This window comes from Schistocerca piceifrons, chromosome 2 (genome assembly GCF_021461385.2).
Source record: "Schistocerca piceifrons isolate TAMUIC-IGC-003096 chromosome 2, iqSchPice1.1, whole genome shotgun sequence".
NCBI lineage: Eukaryota > Metazoa > Arthropoda > Insecta > Orthoptera > Acrididae > Schistocerca > Schistocerca piceifrons.
The window spans coordinates 935,600,716-935,628,042 of record NC_060139.1 but is presented as its reverse complement, the minus strand read 5'-3'; the positions used below and the strand labels follow the sequence as shown (position 1 = coordinate 935,628,042).

Genomic DNA, 27,327 nt, shown 5'->3' with positions numbered 1-27,327 from the left:
TAAAACTTTTTGAAACTGTTCAAAGACAATAACTACGAAAGTGTTTATTTCACATAGTACTATGTACTGGAGAATTTTCTGTTGCACGTAAAAAAAAGGGTAATATAACAGGTCATGTGAAAACAGCTGAAAATAGGGGCACTATCAATGCTACTGCTTCACGCAACATAAGACTTCGAAGTTTTTTCAATAATATATCCTCGGTTAGATCCAAAAAATATGGAAAGGCTATCCTAATACAAACACTAAAATCAACATACAGTATTTGTATCCATTTCTGAAAACTCTTTCCCACGCCCCTGGTAGCTGAGTGGTCAGCATGACGGAATGTCATACCTAACAGCCCAGGTTCGATTCCCGGCTGGGTCGGAGATTTTCTCTGCTCAGGGATTGGGTGTTGTGTTGACCTTATCATCATCATTTCATCCTCATCGACACGCAAATCGCCGAAGTGGCGTCAACTCAAAAGAGTTGCACCAGGCGAATGGTCTACCAGATGGGAGGCCCTAGCCACATGGCATTTCCATTTCCAACTCTTTTCTAAACTATGGAAAAATGATTATTAGTAATATTAGGAAGAATTCAAAGAAACTTCAGATTATTACACACATCAGAGTATCTTAAGAAACAAAAAGAGACATATTCAAATTAGCTATAAACAGAAGGAATCCAACATTACTTCATATTATTAAAAGTATGATAACATACTAAAAAGAGCTACAGAAGAATTCATATCTTGTCAGACAATAAAACAAAGTCAATGTTGAATACCTTTAAAAGAAAGAAAGAAAAAGAACCTTTCGAGATAAAACTGTTTCTATTAAAGAGAATGAGTGAGTCCTAAACAACAGTTAATGTGTAGCAGATATTTGTAATAATTTTAAAAAGTACTTCTTTTTAAAGGTATTAACTGGTTTTGAAAAATCAGCTAGCTCTAAACTCTTGTTTTACTTCTTTTCAAGACATTATCCACTCTGCTCAACTGACATTCGAAGTCCTTCCTTGGATCTACTGATTAAACACACATCAAAAAAAGTTTTGCATCATCTCGATTCCCAGGACTCCTGAAGACAGACATTGACTGTGGATATTGTATGACAGACACAGTCCCTTTGACTGTTCAGAGATGTCACTAAACCCTCCCCCCCCCCCCCCCCAAGATGTAAACAACCCGGCATGAGCAGCACTTATTAGACGGAGGGGGTCCGACAACCGATCAGTTCCAGTCATTCCACCAGAAAGTGGTACACGGCTCGTGTTGTCAGTAGTTCAACCATGCCTAGATGGTCAATACCGTGGTTCGATTGGGTCCACACTGTTACTTTGTGCAAGGAAGGGCTCTCAACAAGGGAAGTGTCCAGACATCTCTGAGTGAACCAAAGCGATGTTGTTCAGTCACGGAGGAGATACAGAGAGACAGAAACTGTTGATGACATGCCTCGCTCAGGCCGCCCATGGGCTACTACTGCAGTGGGTGACCACTAACTACGGGTTATGGCTCGGAGGAACCCTGACAGCAATGCCACCATGTTGAATAACGGTTCTCGTGTTACGACTCAAACTGTGCGCAATAGGCTGCATGATGTACAACTTCACTCCCAACGTCCATGGCGAGGTCCACTTTACAACCACGACACCATGCAGCGTGGTACAGATGGGCCCCAACAACATGGCGAATGGACTGCTCAGGACTGGCATCACGTTCTCTTCACCAATGAGTGTCGCATATGCCTTCAACCAGACAATCGTCGAACATGTGTTTGGAGGCAACCCGGTCAGGCTGAATGCCTTAGACACACTGTCCAGCGAGTGCAGCAAGGTGGGGGTTCCCTGCTGTTTTGGAGTGGCATTATATGGGGCCAACGTACGCCACTGGTGGTCATGGAAGGCGCTTAATGGCTGTATGATACATGAGTGCCATCCTCCGACCTATAGTGCCACCATATCGGTAACATATTGGCGAGGCATTCGTCTTCATGGATGACAATTTGCGCCCCCATTGTGCACATCTAGTGAATGACTTCCTTCATGATAATGATAGCGCTCGACTAGAGTGGCCAGCAATTTCTCCAGACATGAACCCTATCGGTGGCCAGCAATTTCTCCAGACATGAACCCTATCGGTGGCCAGCATTTTCTCCAGACATGAACCCTATCGGACATGCCTGGGATAGATTGAAAAGGGCTGTTTATGGAGGACATGACCAACCATCCACTCTGAGGGATCGACACAGAATTGCAGTTGAGGAATGGGACAATCTGGACCAACAGTGCCCTGATGAACTTGCGAATAGTATGCCATGACAAATACAGGTATGCATCAATGCAAGACAACATGCTAATGGGTATTAGAGGTACCGGTGTGTATAGCAATCTGGACCACAACCTCTGAAGGTGTCACTGCTGTATGGTGGTACAACATGCAATGTGTGATTTTCATGAGCAATAAAAAGGGCGGAAAAGATGTTTATGTTGATATCTAATCCAATTTTCTGTACAGAGAACTCTTGGAACCGAGGTGATGCAAAACTTTTTGATGTGTGTATTTTCAGCGGTAAAGCTCAAAATTTCTATTTATTCTCCAGAATTTTAAAGTTTAATGCCTTTTTAAATTCCTACTTGGGTCGGTTTACTGATTCCTCAAAGTACAGACTGAGTAACAATGAAAGTGGGGTAGCGGGAGGGGGATAAGGTATAGCCCCAACTAACTCCCTTCCCAATTTTGAGTCTCCCTTTCACGTTTCTAAACTCTCACAACTGCAGTCTGGTTACTGAACATGTCATAGATAACCTTTCTCTTCCTGTATTTTATTCCTGCTACTTTCCAAATTTGGAAGAGCATACTCCAGTCAACAATGTCTAAAGCTTTCTCTAAATCTACAACTACTATAAATGTAGATTTGCCTCTTTTTAATCAAATCATGGGGGCAATATTGTCTGGTGTGTTATTACATTTCTCTGGAACCCAAATTGACCATCCCCCTAGTTGGTTTCGACCACTGTTTCCATTCAACTGCAAACAGTTCATGTTAGTATGACTTGTTAAATTGATGGTGCAGTACCACCCCTGTCAGCATCTGCCTTCTTTGAAATTGATATTATCAAAGACCTTAATAATTCAGATGAAATGGCATCTACTCCAGATGCCATGTTTCCACTAAGGTCTTTCTGAGCCTTGTCAAATTCTCCCCACATTATCACATCCCCCTACTCAACTTCATCTACTTCAACTTCATTTTCTATAACACTATCTTAATTTTTCTTTCCTTTATATAGCCATCCTATCCACCTTACAACCCTCCCTTCTCTGAGTAACACTGTATTTCCACTTGAACTGTTTATATTCATACAGATTCTCTGTCTCCAAAGGCTTATTTAATTTTCCCATATGTGATATCCTCCTTTCCCAATCAGATATGCATTTTTCTTCTAGCCATTCCTGTTTTCCATTTTACGCTTTCTGTTAATATCATTTTTTACATCTTTGGATTCCATTTTGCCTGTTTTTTTATATGTTTTCTTCTTTCATCAATTATGTTCAATATCTCGCATGTTATCCATGGATTTTTACCAAGACTTACCTTTTTTATCTTCTTGTTCCTCCACTGCCTTCACTGTCTAATCTCTCATAGCTACGCATTGGTCTTCTGTTGTGTTTCTTTCCCCGGTTTCAGTAAATAGTTGTCTAAAGTTCCCTTTGGTTATTTCAATTTATCCAGGTCTCATCTCATTAATTTTCTAGCACTCCACAATTTCTTCAATACATATCTGCAGTTCATAACCAATAAATTAGGTCAGTCCATACTGGGTATGTTTTACTGTTTGTGATGCGTCTGCCTCTAGGCATCTTCCACAATTCTTGGACTAAATGTTTGCATGACTAAACTGCACTCTGTGCATAATTCTACGAGGTGGCTTCCCCATTCATTCCATTCCTCCAATCCATGGTATCCTACAACTTTTCTTTCTCTTCTTTTTCCTGCTACCACATTACTGTCAATTGAATTTTCACCTTCCTTAACCATCTGAAGAATTTCTTTTATCTCCTCACACATTCTTTCAACCTCTCCGTCATCTGTGGAGTCAGTCTGCACATAAACTCGTAATAAATAGTGAATGTTGGGTTTGTATCTATCTTGGCTACAGTAATATGTTCACAATGCTGTTTATAGTAGCTTATCTGTTTCCTTGTGTTCTTTTTCATTATTAGACCCACTGCTAATTGATTTTATGTTGATGAACATGTACTCAACTGACCAGAAGTCCTGTCCTTTCTGCCTGTACACTTCACCAGTTCTCACTATATCTAACTTTAAGTTATCCATTTCTCTTTTCAAATTCTCTAACCCATTAACCCAATTTAAATCAGAATGGGGAACTACTTTTAATCAGGAGGGCACCATCATCATGATTAAACCATACAGAAGAACTTCCTGTCCACAGGAAATGTAACGGCTGTATCGTTTTCAGCCATTTGAAGTATCAGCATAGCATGACATATTGGCTAATGTTGCAAAGCCAGACCAATCAGTCATTGAGGCCATCGCTCCTGTAGTTACTGAAAAGGCTGCTGCCCCTCTTCAGGAACCACATGTTACGTCAGACCTCTCTACAGATACTCCTGCAATGTGGCTCTGCTGATGGTATAACCATGTGTATTGTTAAGGCACACAAGCTGTCCCACTGTGGCAAGGTCCATGGTTGTCAACTTTGGAACACTGACATAAATACATATTAAACAATTTTACATACTTTTATTCATGAGGTGAATTTCAGCCCTGGCAATAAACACCTATAAATGTACATACACTAGCTTAGATTTTTTAAGGTAGGTTGAGGAAGGTTAAAAAGGAAGAGCAGCTCACTCAGTCCCCAGGATGAAAGAACACACTACACACTCCCCGCACACTCCCCGAAGCGCTCTCTCTCTCTCTCTCTCTCTCTCTCTCTCTCTCTCTCTCTCTCTGTGTGTGTGTGTGTGTGTGTGTGTGTGTGTGTGTGTGTGTGTGTGTGTGTGCATGTGTGTGTGTGTCAGACAAAAAAGTGAAGCATCTGAAATGAAACTTAACTGGTTGAGAGGGTATGTGATGTTATTGCAGTGATTACAAAATCAAGTCATATTTAAAAAGAGTTTGGCAGTATTAGCCCACTTATCACTGCACCTCTTCTGGCCTGGCAGCATGGACTGATTCACTTGAGAAGGGTGTCAAAGCTGCTGTAACTGGCCCTTGATATTCTGTATAATGGCACTGGGGCAGAGTTGATGTCCAAACTGGCCAAAACACATTTTATCAGGGAGATCTGGGAATCTTGTTGGCCATAGGAGTACCTCAGCATCACACACAGTTCATAGAGGTATGTACTATGTGTGTATGAGCATTGTCCTGTCGAAAAATGACAACATGATAGCATCACACATGAGGAAACACACTTCCAGCTGTGACTAACATTTTTCGGACGACAAGAGACAGAGTGGTATTGGGTTGCAAGGCTCACATGTCTCTCAAGTCAATTAACTTGCACATTGTGTGTAGCCAATCCTCTTCTCTGGGTAATCAGCTACGTCGATCTCCCAAAAGCTTCTTCTCTGAAGACTATAGCTGGTTAAGAGAATTTATTAAACTACTTCTCTATCCTTGAAATAATTTGGGCACTCATAGAATACTTTTCAGTTCAATCACTTTATATTTTCAACGCCCACAGACAACAACTTCTGCAAACTAACTTAGTCCTTAAACATTAGACTCATTTACACATATTCAAATATCATTGGTTTGATAACCAAATAATTTATGAACATCATACATGTGTCTTGCTACGTTCACAGCCAAGACATGAAGCAAGTCCAATACATGAATGAACATAGAAATCTATATTCAATTGTTCATTAGTCTTTTTACAATCAACACAGACACTAGAGAGTACAGAATACTACATAAACTTTCCTTGTTCTTCTCAACGCATACACAGAAACTCTGTGGACCGTACAGCAGGTACTTGTCTGCCGCCGTTCAGCCACCGGGTCCATCTCTTTCTCGTAACTGTTTTTAGACTTGCACATACAAATAGGCGATGTGTAGTAGGGCGTATTTGTTTCTCCCACACACCTCTAAAATATCAGGTGTTCAAAACGGTGGAAGGCCTAGTGGTACTAGAATTTACTCCGAAATTCTCGAAGCACTACATTACCAGTTATCATACCTGATGGCTCCCCACACCATGATGCCAGAAGTTCCATCGCTGTGCCTCTCCAAAACATTGGAAGAATGGGGCCTCTCCCACATCACTGCCACACTCGCCTACAATGGTCATCCAGGGTAGTGCAGAACTGCGATTCATCGCTGAACACAATGCAAGCCATTCACCAGTAGTCCATGCTTCCCAATCATGGCACCACTACAAATGCAGCCATTTGTGCTGTGATTTAATGGCAGCCTACACTTTTAACAGTAATTCCCTAGTCTGATTGCTGTCAGTACCTGACCTATGGTGTGGGATGACACAGAATACTTCAGGGAGTCCATTACTTGTTCACAAATGGCAGGAGCACATGTGGTGGTCAGACAAGGTCAACCAGCTTCTTGATGGTGAGTATGCCTGTCCTCTTGTTCCCATGCAGTCCAACATCATGCCGCTGTCACATTCGAATGCCCCTTAAATCTGGATATTGCACAATTTGACCAGCTGGCCAAATCGAGATCCACAATGACATCCCTTGAAAACTGTATCAGGTGCTGATTATGCCATCTCACATGCATGCACGGCATCTCAGAGTCCTTCACAGTGATAATTCAACACATGATGCTGTTCATGCCCCTGATGTATCCTACCTCATGCCCCTGTTATACCCTAATAGGCCTGGTAACGACACTAAACGTGAACAACACTAATGCCCTCTAGTGGCTGTTCAACCCGTCACAGACAATTGCAACTATAATCATTCACATACTCACTGATAGTGTGTACATGTACGAAGTTACAATGTCATCCGACCATGTCTTCAGGGTGCCTGACAGGCAACAGGTAACATCCATATACAAAATTTATTTTATACATTGTAAAGATGACAAGAATTTCATTTGAAGCAACAATACCTGATGTGATGCCTTTCTTTCTCTGTCTTCTGGTGTGTCTGTCCACACTGAGCGATCTCCTGTATTTGGCGCAGCTCGTGCCCGAAACTGCCGTGGTCCCAGGCCAAACTGATTAGCTTTCTCAGGAGGAAGTTCAAGCATCCAGGTTTCACGTTTCAGTTTTTGGTCCTCTTCCTGCAACCAAAACTTTATTACATTCATGAAGAAACAAAGCCTGGTAATACTATTGCTAAAAATGTACAAACATAAGGAAAGCTAACAAATAATATTAATCAGAGTGAAGTATCTGTTCCTACAATTTTTGTCACCATGTCAGCCACTTGGAGTTGTAATCATCTTCAAATAAACAAACTTAATGGATATATTTCTACTGAAAAGAATTTTACAACTAGTGGGAACGGCATCTAGACCAGGGGGTCCCAACCTTTTCCTCTGACACTACACATTGAGAATTCTGGTTACATTGATGGAAAAGCTTGTTTATTCTGACAGTTAATAAAATTTTAAAAACTGAGAAAATTTGTTTTATACAGTGATTAGTTCAATTTTAAATCATGGCTAATAATACAGAAATCATGTCCACCCCGATAGCTGAATGGTCAAACAGAGAGCTCAGTTTGGTTCGCATTGCGAAATAATTTAAAAATATAGTTGTATTACAGACAGTTGTACTTTGAGCATTGTCCATTATCGTTCATAGCCTTTCGACAAGCAATTACACAAAGGTTTCATTTGTCTGGGCCAGAATAGCGGTTTTTGTGGCCGTCCTAAGCGGACGCACTGTGGCGCTTCTGTTTGGATTTTACGACTTTATATTCAGTCTCTGCATTACAGTGTTGTGTAAAATTGTGATTGTGGTGATGCAGCATTTTAGTTTCCTTGCTTTCGCGAGCTTTTAACTGCTGACATGGCAACCGTGTTTCTCAGGAAGCTTACCCTAAGATCTGGATTTGACAAAGCAACCCGTAATGTTCAGCCAAGTTCACTGGAAATTCATGACTGGTTTGTTGATGTTATTGGCATTACTTTGGATCAGACGTACACTGCTTATAATGACTTGGAGCAATACTGCTTTTTTGTGAAGCTGCTTTCCCCATTGGTGCTGGAATGGATTTTGCAAAAATTTGAAGAAAAAGCTGAAATCTGCCATCGCGATAATTTGCTGAGAACAGTTACCATTTCAAATGCTGATGTTGATTATAAACAAGTCAGAGTATTTAATTTGCCCCCTGAGGTAGAAAACTGCTACTTGAAAGACATATTATCTAAATATGGAGACATCAAGCAAATTCGTGATGAACGATGGTCAAACCAACATAGATTGCAAGGCTTTAGTGGTGTTTGTTCTGTCAATATGCATGTCAAACAAAACATTCCATCTCATATTTAGGTTTGTGGCTACAAAATGCACGTTATTTACAATGGACAGACTTTGACTTGTCACATACGTAATGAAAGTGGGCATCTCCAGCAGAACTGTCCAAAAAAGGTGTTTGTATTGCAGAATAATTTACAACAGCGTAAAAGGTTAACACCGGCTGATCTTGTGACCGAAAATCAGATGACAGGTGGTGAAGTTTCCAGCATTACGGGAAATGTGGATGAAAGGCCACGAAATACTCTAAGCATTTCCACCTTTACTCAGGAAAGACACTGTAGACAATCTGGCTGGAGAAAGTAGTATAACCGCTAACAAGAGATGACAAACTTGTGACGGCAGTAGCACATATGAAGATATCAACCCGTTGCTGAAAGCTGTAGGTGACATTCAGAAAACAGTACTGGAAACTACTGTTCCAGACAATATTGTCAGCATAGATTCAAACTCTGGGTCAAGTATATCAGTAGACAAATTGAGTACGCCACCATCAACTGAACAGGTCGAATTGACATCACAGTCCCATTCTGTAGCACTGGACGCACCAGTAGATGGCAATGCGCTGGTCTTGGTGATGCCACAACCCCATGTTGCAGTACTGGTATGTCAATCAACGCAGACAGATTCACTTGTGGATGCAACTGAAAGCAAACATGACGAGGTAGCGAGTGATTGTCAATAACAGGAGACGTCACAGCCCAAATCCCAAGATGAAAGTGATCGTAGAAGTGACCGGGCATTGGAAGAATGTTTGCAAACTGCGTCTGCGCCGCCTTTGACAGAAGAGATGGTGGCACACGACTGCCCCTCAGATTCACCGACGCCGCCCTCGGTGGAAAACTACTCAGGGGGTGGGAGGAGCAGCATTCAGTGAAGGCCAGTGTCAATGCAAACTGCAAGAAAAGTAAAAAGAAAGGTTCTAATGCGAACCGGGATGGTGGTCTTCCGTCAGAGTCTCAGGAAGTATACGGCATGGAATGGCGTGAAATGATAAATTAGCGGGAAAAAAGATCACTCCCCTATGTTACAATCATATACAATTACCACACTAAACATTAATAGGATACAGTCAGATGTTAAAATAACTGCTCTGAAACAGTTTCTGTGAGAGTCACCGGTGGACATTGCTCTCCTACAGGAAGCGGTATTCCTACAATTACATTTTTCCAATTATGTTGATTTTTACAATATTTCCACTGAAACGAGTGTTGGTATGGCCATTTTAGTTAGAGAAGTCATCCCCATACATAATGTTGATAAATTAGAATTGGGGCAAGGTATTGGAATAAATGTAGCAGGAGTTGTTATTATCAATTTATATGCACCTTCTGGCAGCAATAATAGAGCTGCAAGGGTCACATTCTTTAATGAAAGCATAATTTATTTACTGAGGAAAAACCCCCTCCACCTTATAATAGGGGGAGATTTTAATTGTGTATTGAGTCGAAAGGATCAAATCCTGAACTTCAATTACTCAACTGACTTGAGATGTCTTGTTGTTGTTGTTTTAAAATTAATTGTGTGGGAAATAATACCCAACAATGGTGAACTTTGCTCATATTGTTGTTAGCAGATAAAGTACTGAAAACAGAAACTGTTCCCATTAGTTTTTCCGATCACAGTGCGTTGTTGACCTGTGTAAATTTAACACCACAACCTACCCAAAGAGAAAAAAGCCAGGGGAATCTAAAAATATCATTATTATCAGAAGAAAACTTAGAAGATGCCCTAACCAGAGCTTGGGAAATGTGTCTCCGTTCACTGAACAACTATCCAAGTGTGATAGAATGGTGGAGCCAACGAGCAAAACTGAAGCTAAGGAAAGTTGTAATATCTTTTAGTATAGATATGGCCAGAGAAAGGAAACAGACTGCAGAATTCTACTACAACATGCTAAGGGACCTCTACAATCAGATAGGCGCAATTCCTATAAGATCAAAAGAAATCACGCAAATAAAAGCAAAATTAATAAGTCTGAAATGTAAGGAACTGGAGGGACTTAAAATAAAATCCAAAGCAAAGTCAGTCACTGAAGATGAGACTGCTGCATTGTGCCACCTTGTCAGACACGCCAAGAATAGAAGAAGTAGTTTCATGGATGAACTTCAAATTGATGATGGTACCATAATCACCAACCAGAAGGAAATAATTAAAGAGATCTCAGCGTACTATGAACGTATGTATGCATCAGGGGAAACAAACGAAGAAGAATACGATGAGCTGTTTGGTACATATCTTCCACAAATATTGCGAGATGATGATGAGAACATTTCTTCGGACATCACCAAGGAAGATGTATTAGAAATCGTGTGCAGCTTCCCTGCTAGGAAATCTCCAGGACCTGACGGACTGCCCATTGAATTCTATAAACAATTTTGGACCCTAATAGGAGAAAAGTTCACCGAAATTGTCAATGAAGTCTTACAGGGAAAGCCAGTGCCTGCAGAGTTCAAACAATGCAAAATCGTGTTGATCCCGAAGAACAGAGGCTGCAAAAAAATAAACAACCTATGGCCAATTTCGGTTTTAAATTCAGATTATAAAATTATAGCTCGAGAAATTAACAAGCGAGCTCAAGTAATTAACAAGCGCTTTACTCCATGCACTGCTAATACCATAGGCCAACAGCAGACTTGTGCTTTTAAAAAGACGATTTTACAAACTGCAGCTTTGTATCATGATGTCATTGCGCTAACGCAGGCAAGTAACATAAAATGTGGACTGCTTTTCATAGACTTCCATAAGGTATTTGATCAAATTAATCACACATACCAGATAGAGAGAATGCACTGAATGGACTTCCTGCCAAAAACCATCGACATCATCAAAAACATGGCAATGGGTGTTACTGCACAAATCTCCGTTAACTGTCAACTGACAAAACAAATTGAAATAGAAAGGGGAGTTACATAAGGAAGCCCCTTACCCATGCTCCTGTTCATTATATCACTGGAACCTTTCCTGAGACAGCTACAGCACAGGCTGACAGGCATTACCATTCAAGGAACAAAGACCGTGGTAGGTGCAAGACCATGGTAGGTGCTTACGCGGACGATGTAGGCATAATCATCAGAGACCACACAGATGTGACACAAGGGAAAATGAAAACAAAAGTAAATTTCTAAATATAAAGCAGCTTGCTAATTTGCACATTGAGTGGGTGAACCATGTTAATGAACATAAAGCTCTTGGAGTAGCATTGACAACTTCCCTTTTAAAAATGATAGCAATGAATTGGCGGGAGGTGGCAAGAAAAATCAAGGGAGCTTTGATTGAAAACTGTCAACGTAGCATAGACCAGTTCCAGAGAAAACTGTTTATCAACATATATATTTTATCCAAGGCCTATTACATAGCACAGGTTCTCCCCATTCCATCAATGGTGGCGAAGACTATCATGTCCACCTTAGCAAAGTTTTTGTGGAAAGGGGAATTGTTTAGAGTGCCGGGGAAGACAGCAGTTTTGGATCCAGGAAATGGAGGAATGGGACTAATCGACATCAAGTCTAAAGTGATGGCATTGTATGTCAAACAAACATGGAGCATAATATGTAACGATCCACGGTGCATTACAGCAAAACTATACGACATTGTCAGGCCAGAAAGTGTAGAGCCGCCAATAAATATACAAAAAATAATTTTAAACTAAAACATATTATGGAGTATTATCTTGAACTAAGCTATCTCAGCAAAAAGCCTTTAAACTCCAAAAACGTTACAGCGAAGGCGATTTTAGCTGAAAGACAGAAACATGAAAGGAAAAATAACATAGAAACTAAATATGCTGGAATAGCATGGAATGTGGTCTGGAAAAACATCAGTAGTGATGTTCTTTTGTCTGACATGAGGACGGCGCAGTACAAGGTAGTCAGTAACATCATCAGCACTAATGAGTTCCTCTTTGCCATCAGTTTAAGTGATGCTAGCCTCTGCAGCAAATGCAACCTCATTGATAGTATGCCTCACCGTTACACATGTGGAGATAGAATTATCAACTGGAGGTGGACCAGGGAGAAAATTGCTCAAATAACAAGAACTTCAGCAAACAATGTACAGACTAACATTTTCTTCAGACCAGAAGAAAGTTACTACCCTCAGGCAAAAACTAACGCAGTGATTTGGTTAATGGGCAAATATACAAGTTACATATTTAACAATATTGGGAGCGATGAACATATTGAATACAAGATGTATATGGAAAAGGAATTCAATAAAACACTTAAGTATTCTAATCATAACAAGAAATATGGTAACATGCTCCGAATTGTCTTCAACAGAATGGGTATAGGTTAGGAACTGGATTCCTCGTGGAGAGGGGATGGGTTGTGTCACATCCCTGACCCTAAACTCACCTACAAGTCACGCATGAAAAATACATCAGTAGTACAGCAGAATACAAGAATATGACGGCAAACATCTGGGGTCTGTTATAAAGGAAGATCTTGAACTCCCTAAGGATGCATTTAGAAAGCTGGAACTGACAAAAATAACAAGGCAGTGAAGGACTTTGCAATGTCGCTGTTCAGGACTGCTCTTCTGTCCACGTAATTTACCCTGGAAGGAACATACATCAAGGATTTACTGACTGATTGATTTGAGTCTGGGAAATGATGATGAGGAACCTCAGGCTGCAGAAGAAGAAAATGTGCATGATGAACAGCCACCAGTTGAAGGTGACAATGGAGGTGCTATCATTCCTCTTTCTTTGCATGCTGTAATTTATGACTGCAATTATCTGTCACCTTATTTATGTCATTTCATTGTAAGCTAGCCATTTTTGTTACTGTTTTTGTGGAAAAAAAAAAGGTTCAGCGTAATGGACTGCCGTCCTAAGGGGCCCAGGTTCGATTCCCGGCTGGTTCAGGGATTTTATCCACTCAGGGACAGGGTGTTGTGTTGTCTTCATCATCATTTCATCCCCATCTGGTGCGCAGGTCGCCCAATGTGGCGTCAATGTAGTAAGACCTGCACCAAGGCAGCCGGACCTGCCCCACAAGGGGCCTCCCGGCCAATGACGCCAAACGCTCATTTCCATTTTTTCCGTACAGAAATCATAAGATCTTAAAATCACAATTAGTATCATCAAAATGTCAAAAAAAGTCACTATGTTATTCATTGTTTTTCACAGAGCACTTATTAACTTCCTGCAGAACACAATTTGGGAAACACTCATCTACATATAGAAGTAAAAGTGCCAACTGTAGGCCTAACAATAGTCCATCCCACTGTTGTGTCCTCAGTGATAAAGAGAAGTTCCAGTAACAATACTGAAATTAACTAGAAAAATAATATTGAAAGTAAAGACAGAGCTGGGACACAGCAGAAGCAGACACACATAGGATGAGAAACCTGTTGGTGGAGGCCAGAGGGCGAGGATGAGAGAATCCTGTGAAGTAAGTTAAGAGACTTAGTTAATGAAGCAAGGGCTAGATATAATATAATAAGTTATATGACAGGATTTATGAAGGCAATCCTTATACAATAACAGAGTAAATAAGGGAACAGCATTAATGAAGGTAATCCTTATACAATAAGAAATAAGTAATGCAACAGAGTGCAGGACCTTAGAAACAAACGGCTAGAACAGAGAGAGAGAGAGAGAGAGAGAGAGAGAGAGAGAGAGAGCAGAAGCTACTGGAGAGACAGACAGAGAGCTTGTCTTGGGACAGATGCTATGTCATAAGAAGCCAACGAAAGGCTTATGACAGTTCTTTACCTTATAGGGAATGGTTTCTCATCCCCTCCCTTCAGCCTCTGAAAGACAGCTGAAGGATAAAGCACGAGGGCAGCCAATAAGGCAATGTAAAGCCTTATTTCATGTCAGGATCTTGTGAGAGCGATGGGGAAGGCAAATGAAACTAGAGGATGCAGGGTCCAAGAGGAAGTTACAAACATTTAGCCAGTCACTGGAGTTGCAAGATTGGACAAGAGATGTACGGAAAGAAAAGTCGGTATACAGTATGAGTTAGAGGTGAGAAGCAGTCTCAGATGGAGGCAGCCAGTGTGTTACAGTGAAATTGCTGGGAAGAAGTTAGATAGCTGTGAGGGCTCTCCTGACCTTAGAATATGTATGAGAGTTTCAGTAAGCAGACATAATGATGATAAACACTCACTGTCTGTGCATAAAGATTTGACTGTAGTGTGGAAGCACCTCAGCTAGAAAGTCATTTCGTAACTTGAGATTCATAATAAACTTAGAAGTTAATAATATCTTCTGACGTGCTTGTTATCCTCATCATCCTTTGATCATATGTATCCACGCCAGGGAATTTTAGTCAGATGATCTCAGCCTCCCTCTCACTTCCCTAAGTCAACTGAATTCCCTGCAGCAATAACACCTGCCACGCAACCCTTGCAGAAACCACACTCTAGATGCGACATCGTGCTGATTTCACTCAAACTAAAATAAAGTGTTGTAAAAGAGAGGGGAAGAAATGATTTGATAAAAGTATATACTCCACAGTGTACAAAATACAACTTTTTTGAGAAGCAGGAGATATACTGTAAAAAATACTATCACCAAAATTCTCTCTGTAGAAATAGTTAGCATCTTCATTTTATAACATATTCCGTGCTTCACAACATATTGTTGATAATTTTTATAAATTCTCAAAATTCCATTACTCTTTGCTCTCAGCACCACACACAGCTTCAAGTCATTGTCGAGTTCTGATAAGCAGATCAATATACTGGGCCTTGATACTTCTTCAACCTTAGAATTTCCTTTTGCATTCAATATTAACTTCTACCTAAGATGGTATAGGAGTTTGACAAAATCATGTAAAAGCTTGTCTAATATGCTGTGGGGCAACGTTTTGCAACCAAAACCATATCTAGCAAAAAACTTGGGACTTCAAACCACCTTTTGAGACAATGACCAACTACTTTTAATTGAATACTCAACCCAGACATCGAAGTTAATAATTTATTTTAAACCTAAAAGTCACATTATTAGGAAACCAGTGTGTCCCTTTCTTCGTGTTCATTGCATGTTTGCACTACTTGCTAGTGTGTCATCTACTAACATGCCGGATCACTTAATACATTTCATCAACCCATAATCCACACTTTGTTTTTGATGCTTATTTGTCCAGGAGCTTTTTGAGATTCTGCACTAGTCTCAAGTAGCTAACAATGTGAGATGTCACTGTGGTTTTAAGATTATAGTGTTAAAATATGCAAAATTTAGGTTTTATTATAGCAGTACAACTAATAAGGATACCTGTACCAAGAAGAAGACTCACATTAAACAGACAAATACAGGTGAATACAAGATTTTTTTGAGGGTATAGGTGCTACTGATTAAGTCTGTGTGTGTGTGTGTGTGTGTGTGTGTGTGTGTGTGTGTGTGTGTGTGTGTGTGTGTGTGTTTCACTCTATCCCATCATAAGATAGCTTTGAAAGCTAGGAAATTTTCTTTCTTCCATGTGTGCCTATCGAAAACTCGATGCTTCTACGAGGATCACTATTTTTGTAAACATACGGTTTTCATTCTGCATGTGTGAAAGTTTTACAGTGTGTAGATACATCCTTCCCGCTTGTTTTCAAACTTAGTTCAACCTGTTCCCGTGAGTGGCGCCATCACAGCATGTCTTCAGGATGGCTGCTACACTTGACATTCATCAGAAGCAATATGCTGTCATAGAATTCCTGTGCTGTGAAAGTGAGACAGTGGGAAACATCCACAAGAGGTTGAAAAAGGTGTATGCAGATGCTGCTGTCGATCGCAGTACAGTTAGTCGGTGGGCAAGCAGGTTACGTGATGAAAGCGGGTACGGCTATATTGAGGATTGTCCTCGCAGCGGCAGGCCTCATACTGCACACACTTCAGACAATGTGCAGAGAATTAACGAATTGGTGACTGCTGACAGACGCATCACAGTGAACGAATTGTCACGCTACGTTGGGATAGGGGAAGGAAGTGTTTGCAGAATACTGAAAGTGTTGGCATTAAAAAAGGTTTATGCCAGTTGGGTTCCCAGTATGTTGACAGTGGCTCACAAAGAAACAAGAAAAACAGTATGCCGTGAACTTTTGGAACAGTACGAGAATGATGAAGATGAATATCTGGGAAGAATTGTGACAGGTGATGAAACATGGCTCCATCATTTTTCACCAGAGATGAAGGGGCAATCAATGGAGCGGCATTATGCAAATTCATCCAAGAAAAAAAAAATTCAAAACCACACCTTCTGCTGGAAAAGTTATAGCTACAGTGTTTTTCGATTCCGAAGGACTCTTGCTTGTGGACATCATGCCAAGTGGAACCACCACAAATTCTGATGCATATGTGGTGACACTGAAGAAACTTCAAGCTCGACTGAGTCATGTTCAACCACATCGGCAAAAGCAGAAAGTTTTGCTGTTGCACAACAATGCACATCCACATGTCAGTCAAAAAACCATGGAAGCTACCACAGAACTCGGACAGACAACACTGAAACACCCGCCTTACAGTCCTGACTCGGCTCCATGTGACTATCATCTCTTTGGGAAACTGAAAGACTCTCTTCGTGGAACAAGGTTTGAAGATGATGACTCGCTTGTGCATGCTGCCAAACAGTGGCTCCAACAGGTTGGTCCAGAATTTTACCGTGCGGGTATATAGGCGCTGGTTCCAAGATGGCATAAGGCAGTTGAGAGGGATGGAAATTACGTGTAGAAATGAAAATATTGTTCCTAAAGGATGTATCTACACACTGTAAAACTTTCAAACATGTAGAATAAAAGATGGATTTAAAAAAAAAAAATAGTGTGCATTTCTTTTGGAGTGACCTTCGTACTTTTGGCAAGTGGCCTCCTTTAATCCTAAATTATTTAAATTCTCCAAGAACTTTCCCACAACATTTAACATGTCATCTACTAATTTAAAAATGGAGGGTGGGGGATGGGAGGGATCATCGGGAAAGATTAATTTACCTACCAATTATGATGGTAGGGCAGCGCTGAACAGAAATAATGGCCACTTAAAAAGTTACACTTCCTCACCATAGTTACACTCTAGCACAGATGCTTTTGTCTCAAATATTGCTTCGAGATAATGTGTAAGTGGTTTGATCCATAGACTTGTGGCCTCCTAACAGCACAGACTGGATTTCTTTAGACTGCCTCGTATGGAGAATGACTACAAGGATGGATCAGCTTTGTCCCTGATGAATAAACCATCCTGACAATGGTTTGGTATGATTTGGCCAAACTGTAGAAGTTAAACCAGGATGATAGGGCAGGTTTTGAAGTTGTGTCTTAGGCCCACAACAGCATCTTACCGTATTTACTCGAATCGAAGCCATACTTTTGTTCTCGTTTTTGTAATCCAAAAAACCGCCTGCGGCTTAGAATCTAGTGCAAAGCAAGCGGAAGTTCTGAAAAATGGTAGGTGCCACCACAACTGACTTCTGCTGTCGAATATATATAGCAGTACACAGGCATGCTTGCAGTCACAAAGATAAATACTGGCGCCAAAACCTCTGCGTCAGTAAATAAATTAAAATAAAAGGTAGAATAATGTAAACATTATACCATGTATTCTTTTGTGTTTGCTGCTATCTCGTTTAAATCCTGTCTGCCTAATAAACTACGAAACTAGAGTGAGACAACAGCAAATGCCGAAGAATATACATATCATGTCATGTTTATATTCGTATTATTCTTATGGTGAATAGTAATACAGTCAGAAATGAAGCAAGGCAACTAACTAGATTTTTAAATCTAAGATGACTCTAATTTCTGTGCAGAATGTAATGTACTAAAGAGGAGAATGTAATGTACTAAAGAGGCGTCTGCAAAGATTTTCAAACAGAGAAAAATTTTCACTAAACTCTCGTTCAGAACATCTATCATACGCAGTCTATTATTTGGTTCTTGCTGATCATTATCAAAGAAAGCAGCAGTGTAAGTAACAACAAATAGCAGTCTCTTGCCATTGTTTTGCTTATGAGACAATTCCTCTCTTTTTTTAAATTGTAAGCCGCGGTAGCCTGCACAAAAGCAAGTCATGCCGCGAGCGGCGACAGGTCATAAACACTCATTATCAGAGTGCGACAAAAAATGCATGACACAGTACAACAATGCATTTTCAGCTTAGAGTGACAAACACCAATAACAAAGAGAATGGCATTTATCAGATCAAAGCAAAATAAGCAATCGATTCAAACCAGACGAAGCATGTGAAAAAGGAAGGTTACCTGTATAAATACAGACGGAGTGCCTAACAATAGCAATGGCTACTTAGTAAAGCTTAACTGTTAAGCTTACGACTCGAACCAAACTACTGTAGCTGTAGCTTCATCCATTTGACCTAAATTATGTCTCATGTTACAATGGACCAACTTTGTTTTGATTTGGAGGTGCGGTCCAAAACTTTTCTCTCCCATTGACTTTTGAGTCTCAAATTTCAGGTGCGGCTTAGATTCGGGAAAATTTTTTTCCCTTGATTTCGAGTTTCATTTCACAGGTGCGGCTTAGATTCGAGTAAATACGGTACTCAAAGGTTCTTGAAAAGATGTTTAAGGGACAATGCCAAAAGAGTGAAAACAATTCTGGTTGATCAATGACCAATGTGTATAACAAATGTGTTTTACATACTTTAAACAATGATCTACAGAAGCAGCAATTCAAGAGTTAAAATTACATCAATATCACGACCAATAAAAAATTTCCCTTCCTTTCTTAAGATACTTTTACTTCTGACTTTTAAGCCATCTAACACATTCTTCAGTTGCCCAGATGTACACATTACACCCTAAATTGCCTATGCAGTGTAACTCAAGGATTTTGATATTAAGGATTCAACAAAAATATGCTACCTACACACTACAAGATGATGCCAGAGTGTGTACAAAGGAAAAAAATTATTATATATGCAGAAAGAAGTGTTCACCAGTCAATTACACAATTAACCTGTTTCTGTTTTTACTCTAAATTGTAACTGTAGCTGTAATAGATTTAAACAGCTCTTTTCTTTATCTTTTTTTAAAAAAAAAAGAAGAAGTTGCAAAATTGAGACACTGCGTGGTGCTCCATACTTCATCTGGCTGTGTGTCTGCTTATATTCAAATTATGTCCCATGGATGCGATTTTCAACCTGGGAATACTTTATACCCAAACACGTCAATCTGCAACATCATCGTGATATCACAATAAATTGTCTTTCTATAACTGAAAGAGTGATCAGGTTTTCAGGTTACAGAGAAGCAGCCATCAGCACTGTGATTTTTAACAACGTGGTATTTGAACCAATTTAACTCTGATTACTGCTTTTCTGCACTTTATGAAAGCACACACTAATAAGTCATTTTTCTACATCAAAAAATGCTAACTCTGAATACATTTCCTAGTTAATATTTTCTACACAATTTTTAAAAAGTCAAATAGCTGTGATTGATTAGTGGCACATAATTACAGTTTTTCAAAAGCACTGTTTATTTTGCGAAATTCTATTCTTTAAGATCTGAAACCATCCCAGAACTCATACTAGACAATATGGTGTTTTATAAGAGACTTATTTATACCATATCTATTCTGAGCTGTTCTTAAGAAACTCACTTGCAATACATAACATATTATTCATATTAAATGGTTCTAGTAGGCATTGTATCACAATGGCCAAATGTTTTTGGGCAGTTATTTTTGTGGAGCAACCAGTATTTTTGTCTTTTCTGTAAATAAAAATTGATACAAAAATAAAGTGCTATCACTAACCTTGCCAGAAAGTTTTTCCTTCATTCTGTGAGCCCGGCTCTCTAGCTGCTGTTGTAACTGCTGTGTAACTTGGGCTGATATATCACTGGCAGGCATTGGCCCTACCACATCACCATCCTCATCATCTGAGCTCTTGTTTATGGAATCAGGCGGTGTAGATGACTGCTCTGCCATAGAAATGGTAACCATTGCAGCTGGACCTACCACCCGAGGCTTGAAGCCAGGTGGTAATGCTGGACCATACATGTCTTCCGAGACTGCGGGTTGCTCACTTGGAGCATCCTCACGGTACTCCTCATCAGAAACATCACCTGTTACGACATCATCATCATTACACTCATTTTTGTCATCTGAATTTTTCCTTGAAATCTTCAGATGTGGTGGCAGTGCTGGTCCAATGAAGTTGGACATGTTTCTTTGTCTCAGTGTCCTGCAGAATTCAAACAATTCAACAGTTACCACACTCAACTGAACTTGAAAATAGTAATTAAAAATTAAATGAAACGAAAAACCAAACCAAAATATTACACATTGTGCTACACAGCATGAACAAAATACAGAAGTACCAATTTTGTAAAAACCTATTTATTCGCACACTCCCGGTTAAACAGAGAAAAATGAATGCACTGAAGAATAAACCAATGGCTTCAGTTACTTAAGAAACTGAAGGTATTAACAAGGGCCAAAAGCTAACCAGTGAAAACAGTTACACTGCAATCACTTTCTTAATATGCGCCCTTGAAAACCCTACAGCACCACCATGTAATCATGCTTTTGCTTGCTACTGATGAGGACAGGTGCTCGGCCTGTGACAATAAATTCTTGCTGTAGAACACAAAATTTATTTGTATCTGCTAAGTAACTGCAATGTACAGTGTACATTTACCAGCAAAGTACATGGAATGGTGAATGGATATTAACTTTTTGGAACAAATGTGCTTTCTTCACATATAAAGAGCAACATAATATGTCAGATCCCATCTTAACCTCTCTTTCTTGGTTTAGTATCTTGTGCAACTTTCCACTCAACACAACAGCATAAATTTCATTTTCTCAGTTTCTCCAATCCCAATACGCACATACTGGATTATCTTTGTTTTAACGTAACACTGGTCTAGTGATCTGATATAGTTCTATCTTACAACATTCATATCATGAGTCTCTCATCCATCATTTATGTGGCAGTAATATGACACGTTTGTTTTATTAGTTAGTTTGGGAGGAGGACTCTGATCTAAAGCTAAGCAAAATTTTCAGTTTTATTGTGTGTGGTTTGAGGTTTTCGGGTGCTAAATTCAGTTTTATTCATGGAAGGAGCAAAGACAAGGTAATCAACCTTTTAAATGAGGCATTGAGTGGTTGTTGGGTTTCAGTTATATTCACAAACCCAACAACCACTCAATGCCTCATTTAAAAGGTTGGTTACCTTACCTTTGCTCCTTCCATACAATAGCCTACTTTTTTAACTTATTTCATTTTACAGTTTCTCTACTACAGTACTTGAGCCACTAGTAGCACTATTTCTGATAGTGGATGTTTTCTGTTTACTTTTAATGTGATTTTGAACTCCGTACTTCTGCATTTTGCATATATGTGAGTACCTTATTCACCCTGCTGCAGCCTCTAACATTCACTGTTCCATTCTTTCCCTAATTTCTGATGAGAGAGTGCTGGAATCCCCATTTCACAGATAAAATCCTCAAAACCTGCAGACAGCATGGTACCTACCACACCTAGAGCTCTGCTGTTACTAATTCTTGAACCTGTTGTAGTGTACAGGATTCCTTTCAAACCAAACTGAATAGCGCAGATGAAAAAATGGTCAGTTTGAAAGCAGCCAAAATATGTGAGGCAAGCCACTCACATGTTGACAGTTTAAAATGCAAAACAGATACTGTTTCTATCATCAAACAGTTTTCATAATATTTCAAGAGCCCAGACTGTCATTTACTTTACTTTCACCACTAGATGACATGATAATGACTTTAATTTCTTGTACAACTATTTATACTATAACAATTATAAATGACTTCTCTAGTAGCAGCAATCCAAAAGCAGGTTTCCAATTGTTGATCTAAGCAGAAGCGACATATTTGACATTTATTTTATTTTCTTACATACTGTAAAACAATCACTATTTTCTCTAATTTTTTCAAGGCTACAGAAGTGGTCTGCTAATTTGTTGTCCTCTCTGTTTAACATATGGATTCTTGTATTTACATGGTGTTTGGACAAATACATCAACTTCTTTTTGACAAACTAGACTATGCAATGAAATAAGAGGTTTGTTACCATTTCTGTTTAGTCCTCTAATACTCCAATGCATAATGGTAAGTTTACTCTAGTTTCTTTTGTGTGTGACACTACATTTATCTGGATCTCTTTTACAGCAGTTTGTCTGAATACGGTATTCAATATAAAAAAGGCCTACCTCTCACACCTGTAATCAAAGGAATTCTACCTTTAGTGATGGCATTCCCCAACCTCCTTATTTTCAGTTAAGCATCTTTCCCCTTCCTGTTAAGATATAAGCTATCATCTTCTTCTTCTCCTTTCTCAGCAGAAATTCGGTCCATTCCTTGTTGACTCACCCGATGTGTCTGTTTATCCACAGTTGATCATGCCACATTAGAAAACCAACAAAACTCACATCTGCACAGGAGGCTGCTGCACCTAGCTTGCACGGGCCTCTCTTGGCACTGTATTGTTATCGGCCGGGCTGTTACCAGTCTCACAAATTCTACACACCAATATGAATACTCGTTCTGTTCCCACTTCCCCTCAATGATTTTAGAAATTTTGATGGAATGTTATAGTCTACATTCCTTTTACCTTATTAGATCATAAGTCATCCAAAGCTCTTTTAAATTCTGGTTCTAATAATAGATTCCTTATCTCTTCCCTGTTGACTGCTCCCTATTTCTTCTTCTATCAAATCAGTAGATAAGTACTAACCCTCATAGAGGCCTTCAGTTTACTCTTTCCACCTATCTGCTCTCTCCTCTGCATTTACCAGTGGATTTCCCATTGCAGTCTTAAGGTTACCACCCTTGCTTTTCATTCCACCAAAGGTTGCTTTGACTTTTCTATGTGCTGAGTCCGTCCTTCAGACAACAATTTCTTTAATTTCCCTGAAAGTTTTTGTCCTTCCTTCATTAGTCAAACAATGAAGTATTTCTTCTGTTAACTGTGGTTTCTTCGTAGTTACCTTCTTTCTACCTACGTTTTTCTTTCAACTTCCATGATTGCCCCTTTTACAAATGCCCATTCCTCAACTGGATTACTTACAGAGCTATTCATTATCACAGTATCTATAGCCTCAGAGAATTTCAAGCATACCTCTTCATTCCTTAGTACTTCTGTATCCCTCTTTTTTGCACACTGATCCTTCCTAACTGTTCTCTTAAACATGAGCCTATTCGTCGTCATTACTAAAGTGTAATCTGAGTCCATATCTGCTCCTGAGTAAGCCTTATAATCCAATATCTGATTTCAGAATCTCTGCCTGACCATGATATAATGCAACTCGAATCTTCCAATATCTCCCGGCATTTTTGTGAACACAGCCTCCTCTTGTGATTCTTGAACAGAATATTTGCTATTACTCACTAATATTTATTGCAGAACTGTCTTACTAATCTCCCATTTGTACTACCAGGCCCATATTCTTCCATTACTCTTTTGTCTAATCCCTCCCCTACAACTGCATTGCAATCCCCCACGATAATTAGATTTTCATCTCCATTTATGTATCAAATTACCAATTCACTACCCTCATATATTTACTTTCTCCATTCATCCTCTGCTTGTCACATCGGCTTGTATACCTGAATTACTGATGTTAGTGCTGGTTTGCGGGTGGTAATATTTATTTATTACAGTGTAACATGTTACCTTTAATTTAAACAAAATCTGTATTCGTTTGTACTCATATTATTACTACCACCTGTGAACTTTGTTTGCCTAAAACTAGCATTTAATGACAATTATCATACTATTATAAGCAATCACAACAAAGTGGAGTGCACAAATTCCAAATTATTTGAAAGCATTTATTGTATGTATTTTTATCTTCTTCACCCAATATTCTTCCTGCGCAGTTTACCTGAATAAACACTTCTGCTTTGTTGCCACAGAAGATAGTTCCATGTATAAGGGAATGGAGGAAAACAAAATACACTAACAACTTTACTACAAATCAGAATAATGAGGTACTTAATAAAAGGGAAACACGCCAAACAGACAGTGCTTTGACTGGTTTATGACCATTAAGGTCTGGTTCTGATTCCTGCAGATAATTTTTGCTTATCTGAAATTGCGTAATATGAGTCTCTATGAGAGTAAACTGTTTGTTGGGAGTTAGTTGTAAACCCACAACTGCTCACATATCATCTGCGTTGGGGTGGTTTTGGCTCTAGTTACTTGGTCACATGTTCCATGCGTCATTTTGTACGATAGATGCAATGACGTGGCACAAGTCTTTTACACTCACATTGCAAATTAATTTGTACATGTGGTTACATTCTGAACATTTCTAATGTTTTATATATTTTACAAAATGAAAAAGATATACAGATATGAGTTAGTAATTTCTACCCACCACCTTTTACACATTACTGTTACAGAAATTATTAGTAGATGGATTAACAAGCTATCTACAAACTCCATTAACTTAAAGCAACATACTTACAGAAAATTTTATAAACAACGTAACAAAAATTGAATGATGGTGTGCTCAGAGAATATTGTAATTATCTTTAGATGAAGCATACCTGACAATGACTGGCAAGAACTTCATAGCTGTAATCTTGTAGCTTAATGTTTAGGCTTGAATTCATAATACAATTTGAAAATACTACAAGCACTTTAACTTGTACGTAACAATTATACTGCCTACAGCCCTTGTTAACAAAGTACGACATATTTGACAACCGTTAATCTTTAATCCTTAGACTTCCAAGAACTTGCCTTCAACATCTTTTTAATTTTTTTCCAACTGTAAACGATGGATTTTATTAGACCTGCTGTAGCAATGCCCTTTACACTTTGTTTTACACTGGAATTCCATACAATGTTCCGTATGCATGTTTCTACTACGTTCCCACATTCAGGGTCATGAGAAATGGCTCTTAAAGTATCTTCGGTATCTTGACGAAGGCGGCGTGGACCCCTAGTATTCCACAATCTCACTACTGCTCTTTGGGGCGTTCTGGGAAGCTGATTAAGATGATACATTCGGGCACTTGGGCTAATATCCTGGCAACAGCATTCGCCTTCACCCATTAGAACTGGCATGTGCATGTAATCTTGAAGGGATTTTACAACAGGTGCATAAAGACTCCTGAAAGCTTCCACTTGCGGGGCAACTATGTTGACAACTTTATTCTTGTCTTCCCCAAATGTCATACGAAAGTCACCAGAATACGACAATCCAGCAATACACCGATAAAAATCAGTTTCCGTAAACGTTTCTGGAAGAATGAGTAAAGCAGCGTGGACAGCACTGTACAGATTTTGATGCAATGCTGAGCGCAAATGGGAGTTTGTAGCTTGTTTTAGTATTACAACTGGTTTATGGAGGCGTCCTGCAACATACAAATCACACCAGTCCAACAAGTCAGCTTCCATTGCTTGACGAGATATAATACCATACTTTATCACTACATCTTCACCTTCTACTGGCACTAAAGTATTGAAATACACCCTAGCTCCCCAGTGTTCTTGGAAATTCGCGACAAAATTGTGTCCGAACCACTTTAAATGAGAATAATGTTTCGGGTTTCTTCGTATATTTTCTGCATGCCAAAGGGATGAACTATCCACAGCAAAAATAAGATCAATCATATTTTTTGACTTGCGACTGGCTCCACTTTGCTTCATAACGCCTGAACCATAAGCAAATGCGAACGACAGGTTCTGTGGAAACATCCCCAAGATTTTCGCATATAAGGATGGTTGCCCCGCAAGAGAATTCACAGCCATCATATTATGAGAGCAGATATGAAAACCTAAATAATTATTATTTCAATATTCAGTACAGAACAATAACACGCTGCGTTAAGAAAATATTTCGTACTGACACATAACCTCAAAATATGTGTAAACTTACCAGCCTTCTTTATTGACTGCTTCAGTTATGAAATGTTTAATTCCCATAAAATCTCATACCGACATAATTATACGCGGTTAAATAAATTTATCTATTTAAGATCGCGGTAAACTAAGAGATAATTTTGAATCAAACGATTATTGAAACTCTAGTCATTTACAATTACAATGAAAGCATCTTTTATGCCATGACTAGTCATGGGCGAAAGTGGCGTGTATCAGTAGTTGCTAGTCGCCAATAAATGCAAGCATGTACACCAGTCCGCTTCACAATGCCTCTCCAATGACGGGTATTTTCCGAAAATCCAACGACTAAAATTAACACCCAGCAAAATCTAATTGTGACAGTTGTGGTTTTTCAAGGCTTTAATTATACATAGTGCTTTTTACACCTTTTGTACTTAATTGACAGAAATAGTGTCACCCGTTGAAGGTATTCTTAGTGACAACAGAATATACGTTTTATACATTTCGTTATGGTATGTATCATTCACACTGCAGAGGATTCTAGGAAAAACTGACTGGTTGAACGTGTGTGTCGAACAAGTTTTCAAACAGCGTAAAGTCCCTATGCAACAAAAGGTTACAACCTATTGTGCCGCGTCCACCCGTTTGGCGCTTGCCGCTAACTCCAAGCCTCTACAAACGCTTGGCTACCTTTGGGGGAACTATCCACACGCTCGCGAGTGCGCTTGTTTGTTCTGGAGAAGCAAGCATGATGGACATAGAGCTTGTGCCGGCCATAACCTTTGATTTAACCTATCTTTATTATACAAGTAAAAAGAATGAGGAAAGAAAACGAAAAATACGGCAAAGAAGATGATGGATGTTAAAAATTCGTAGAAACCGTAACAGGTAATTGTTAAATTATTAGATTATAGCTTCATTCATGTATCTATGATCATTATATAGTTTCTTATGTGTATTTCATTAAATATAATTAGGCCTATAAAAAAATTATTGATTTACAATTTTGTGATTGCAGAGAATTTATGGAAGAAAAATGTAATGAGCTTCTTCGTGAATCATCTGGACAGTTTGATAACA

The 27,327-nt window shown here is 39.2% G+C and overlaps 2 protein-coding genes across 3 annotated transcripts in view; both read right to left on the bottom strand.

Annotated features, from left to right (window-relative positions):
- LOC124776444 (GPALPP motifs-containing protein 1) overlaps positions 1 to 26,577 on the bottom strand; it is a 73,126-nt gene extending 46,549 nt beyond the window's left edge. The window contains exons 1-3 of one of the 2 annotated variants that reach the window (XM_047251445.1): positions 26,282 to 26,577; positions 20,173 to 20,602; positions 7,095 to 7,268 (exon numbers count right to left, since the gene is read on the bottom strand). In XM_047251445.1, the coding sequence (XP_047107401.1) occupies positions 7,095 to 7,268; positions 20,173 to 20,602; positions 26,282 to 26,328 (651 nt within the window). In that variant the 5' untranslated portion in view covers positions 26,329 to 26,577. Of the gene's footprint in view, positions 1 to 7,094; positions 7,269 to 20,172; positions 20,603 to 24,944; positions 25,105 to 26,281 lie in introns of those variants that run through there. The other variant, XM_047251446.1, reaches the window with a different exon arrangement.
- On the bottom strand, positions 24,973 to 26,249 carry LOC124776443 (phosphatidate cytidylyltransferase, mitochondrial). Its single transcript, XM_047251444.1, has one exon. It carries the CDS (start codon positions 26,155 to 26,157, stop codon positions 25,114 to 25,116), a length of 1,044 nt encoding a protein of 347 aa, XP_047107400.1. The 5' UTR covers positions 26,158 to 26,249; the 3' UTR covers positions 24,973 to 25,113.
- Positions 26,578 to 27,327: the final 750 nt, after the last annotated feature.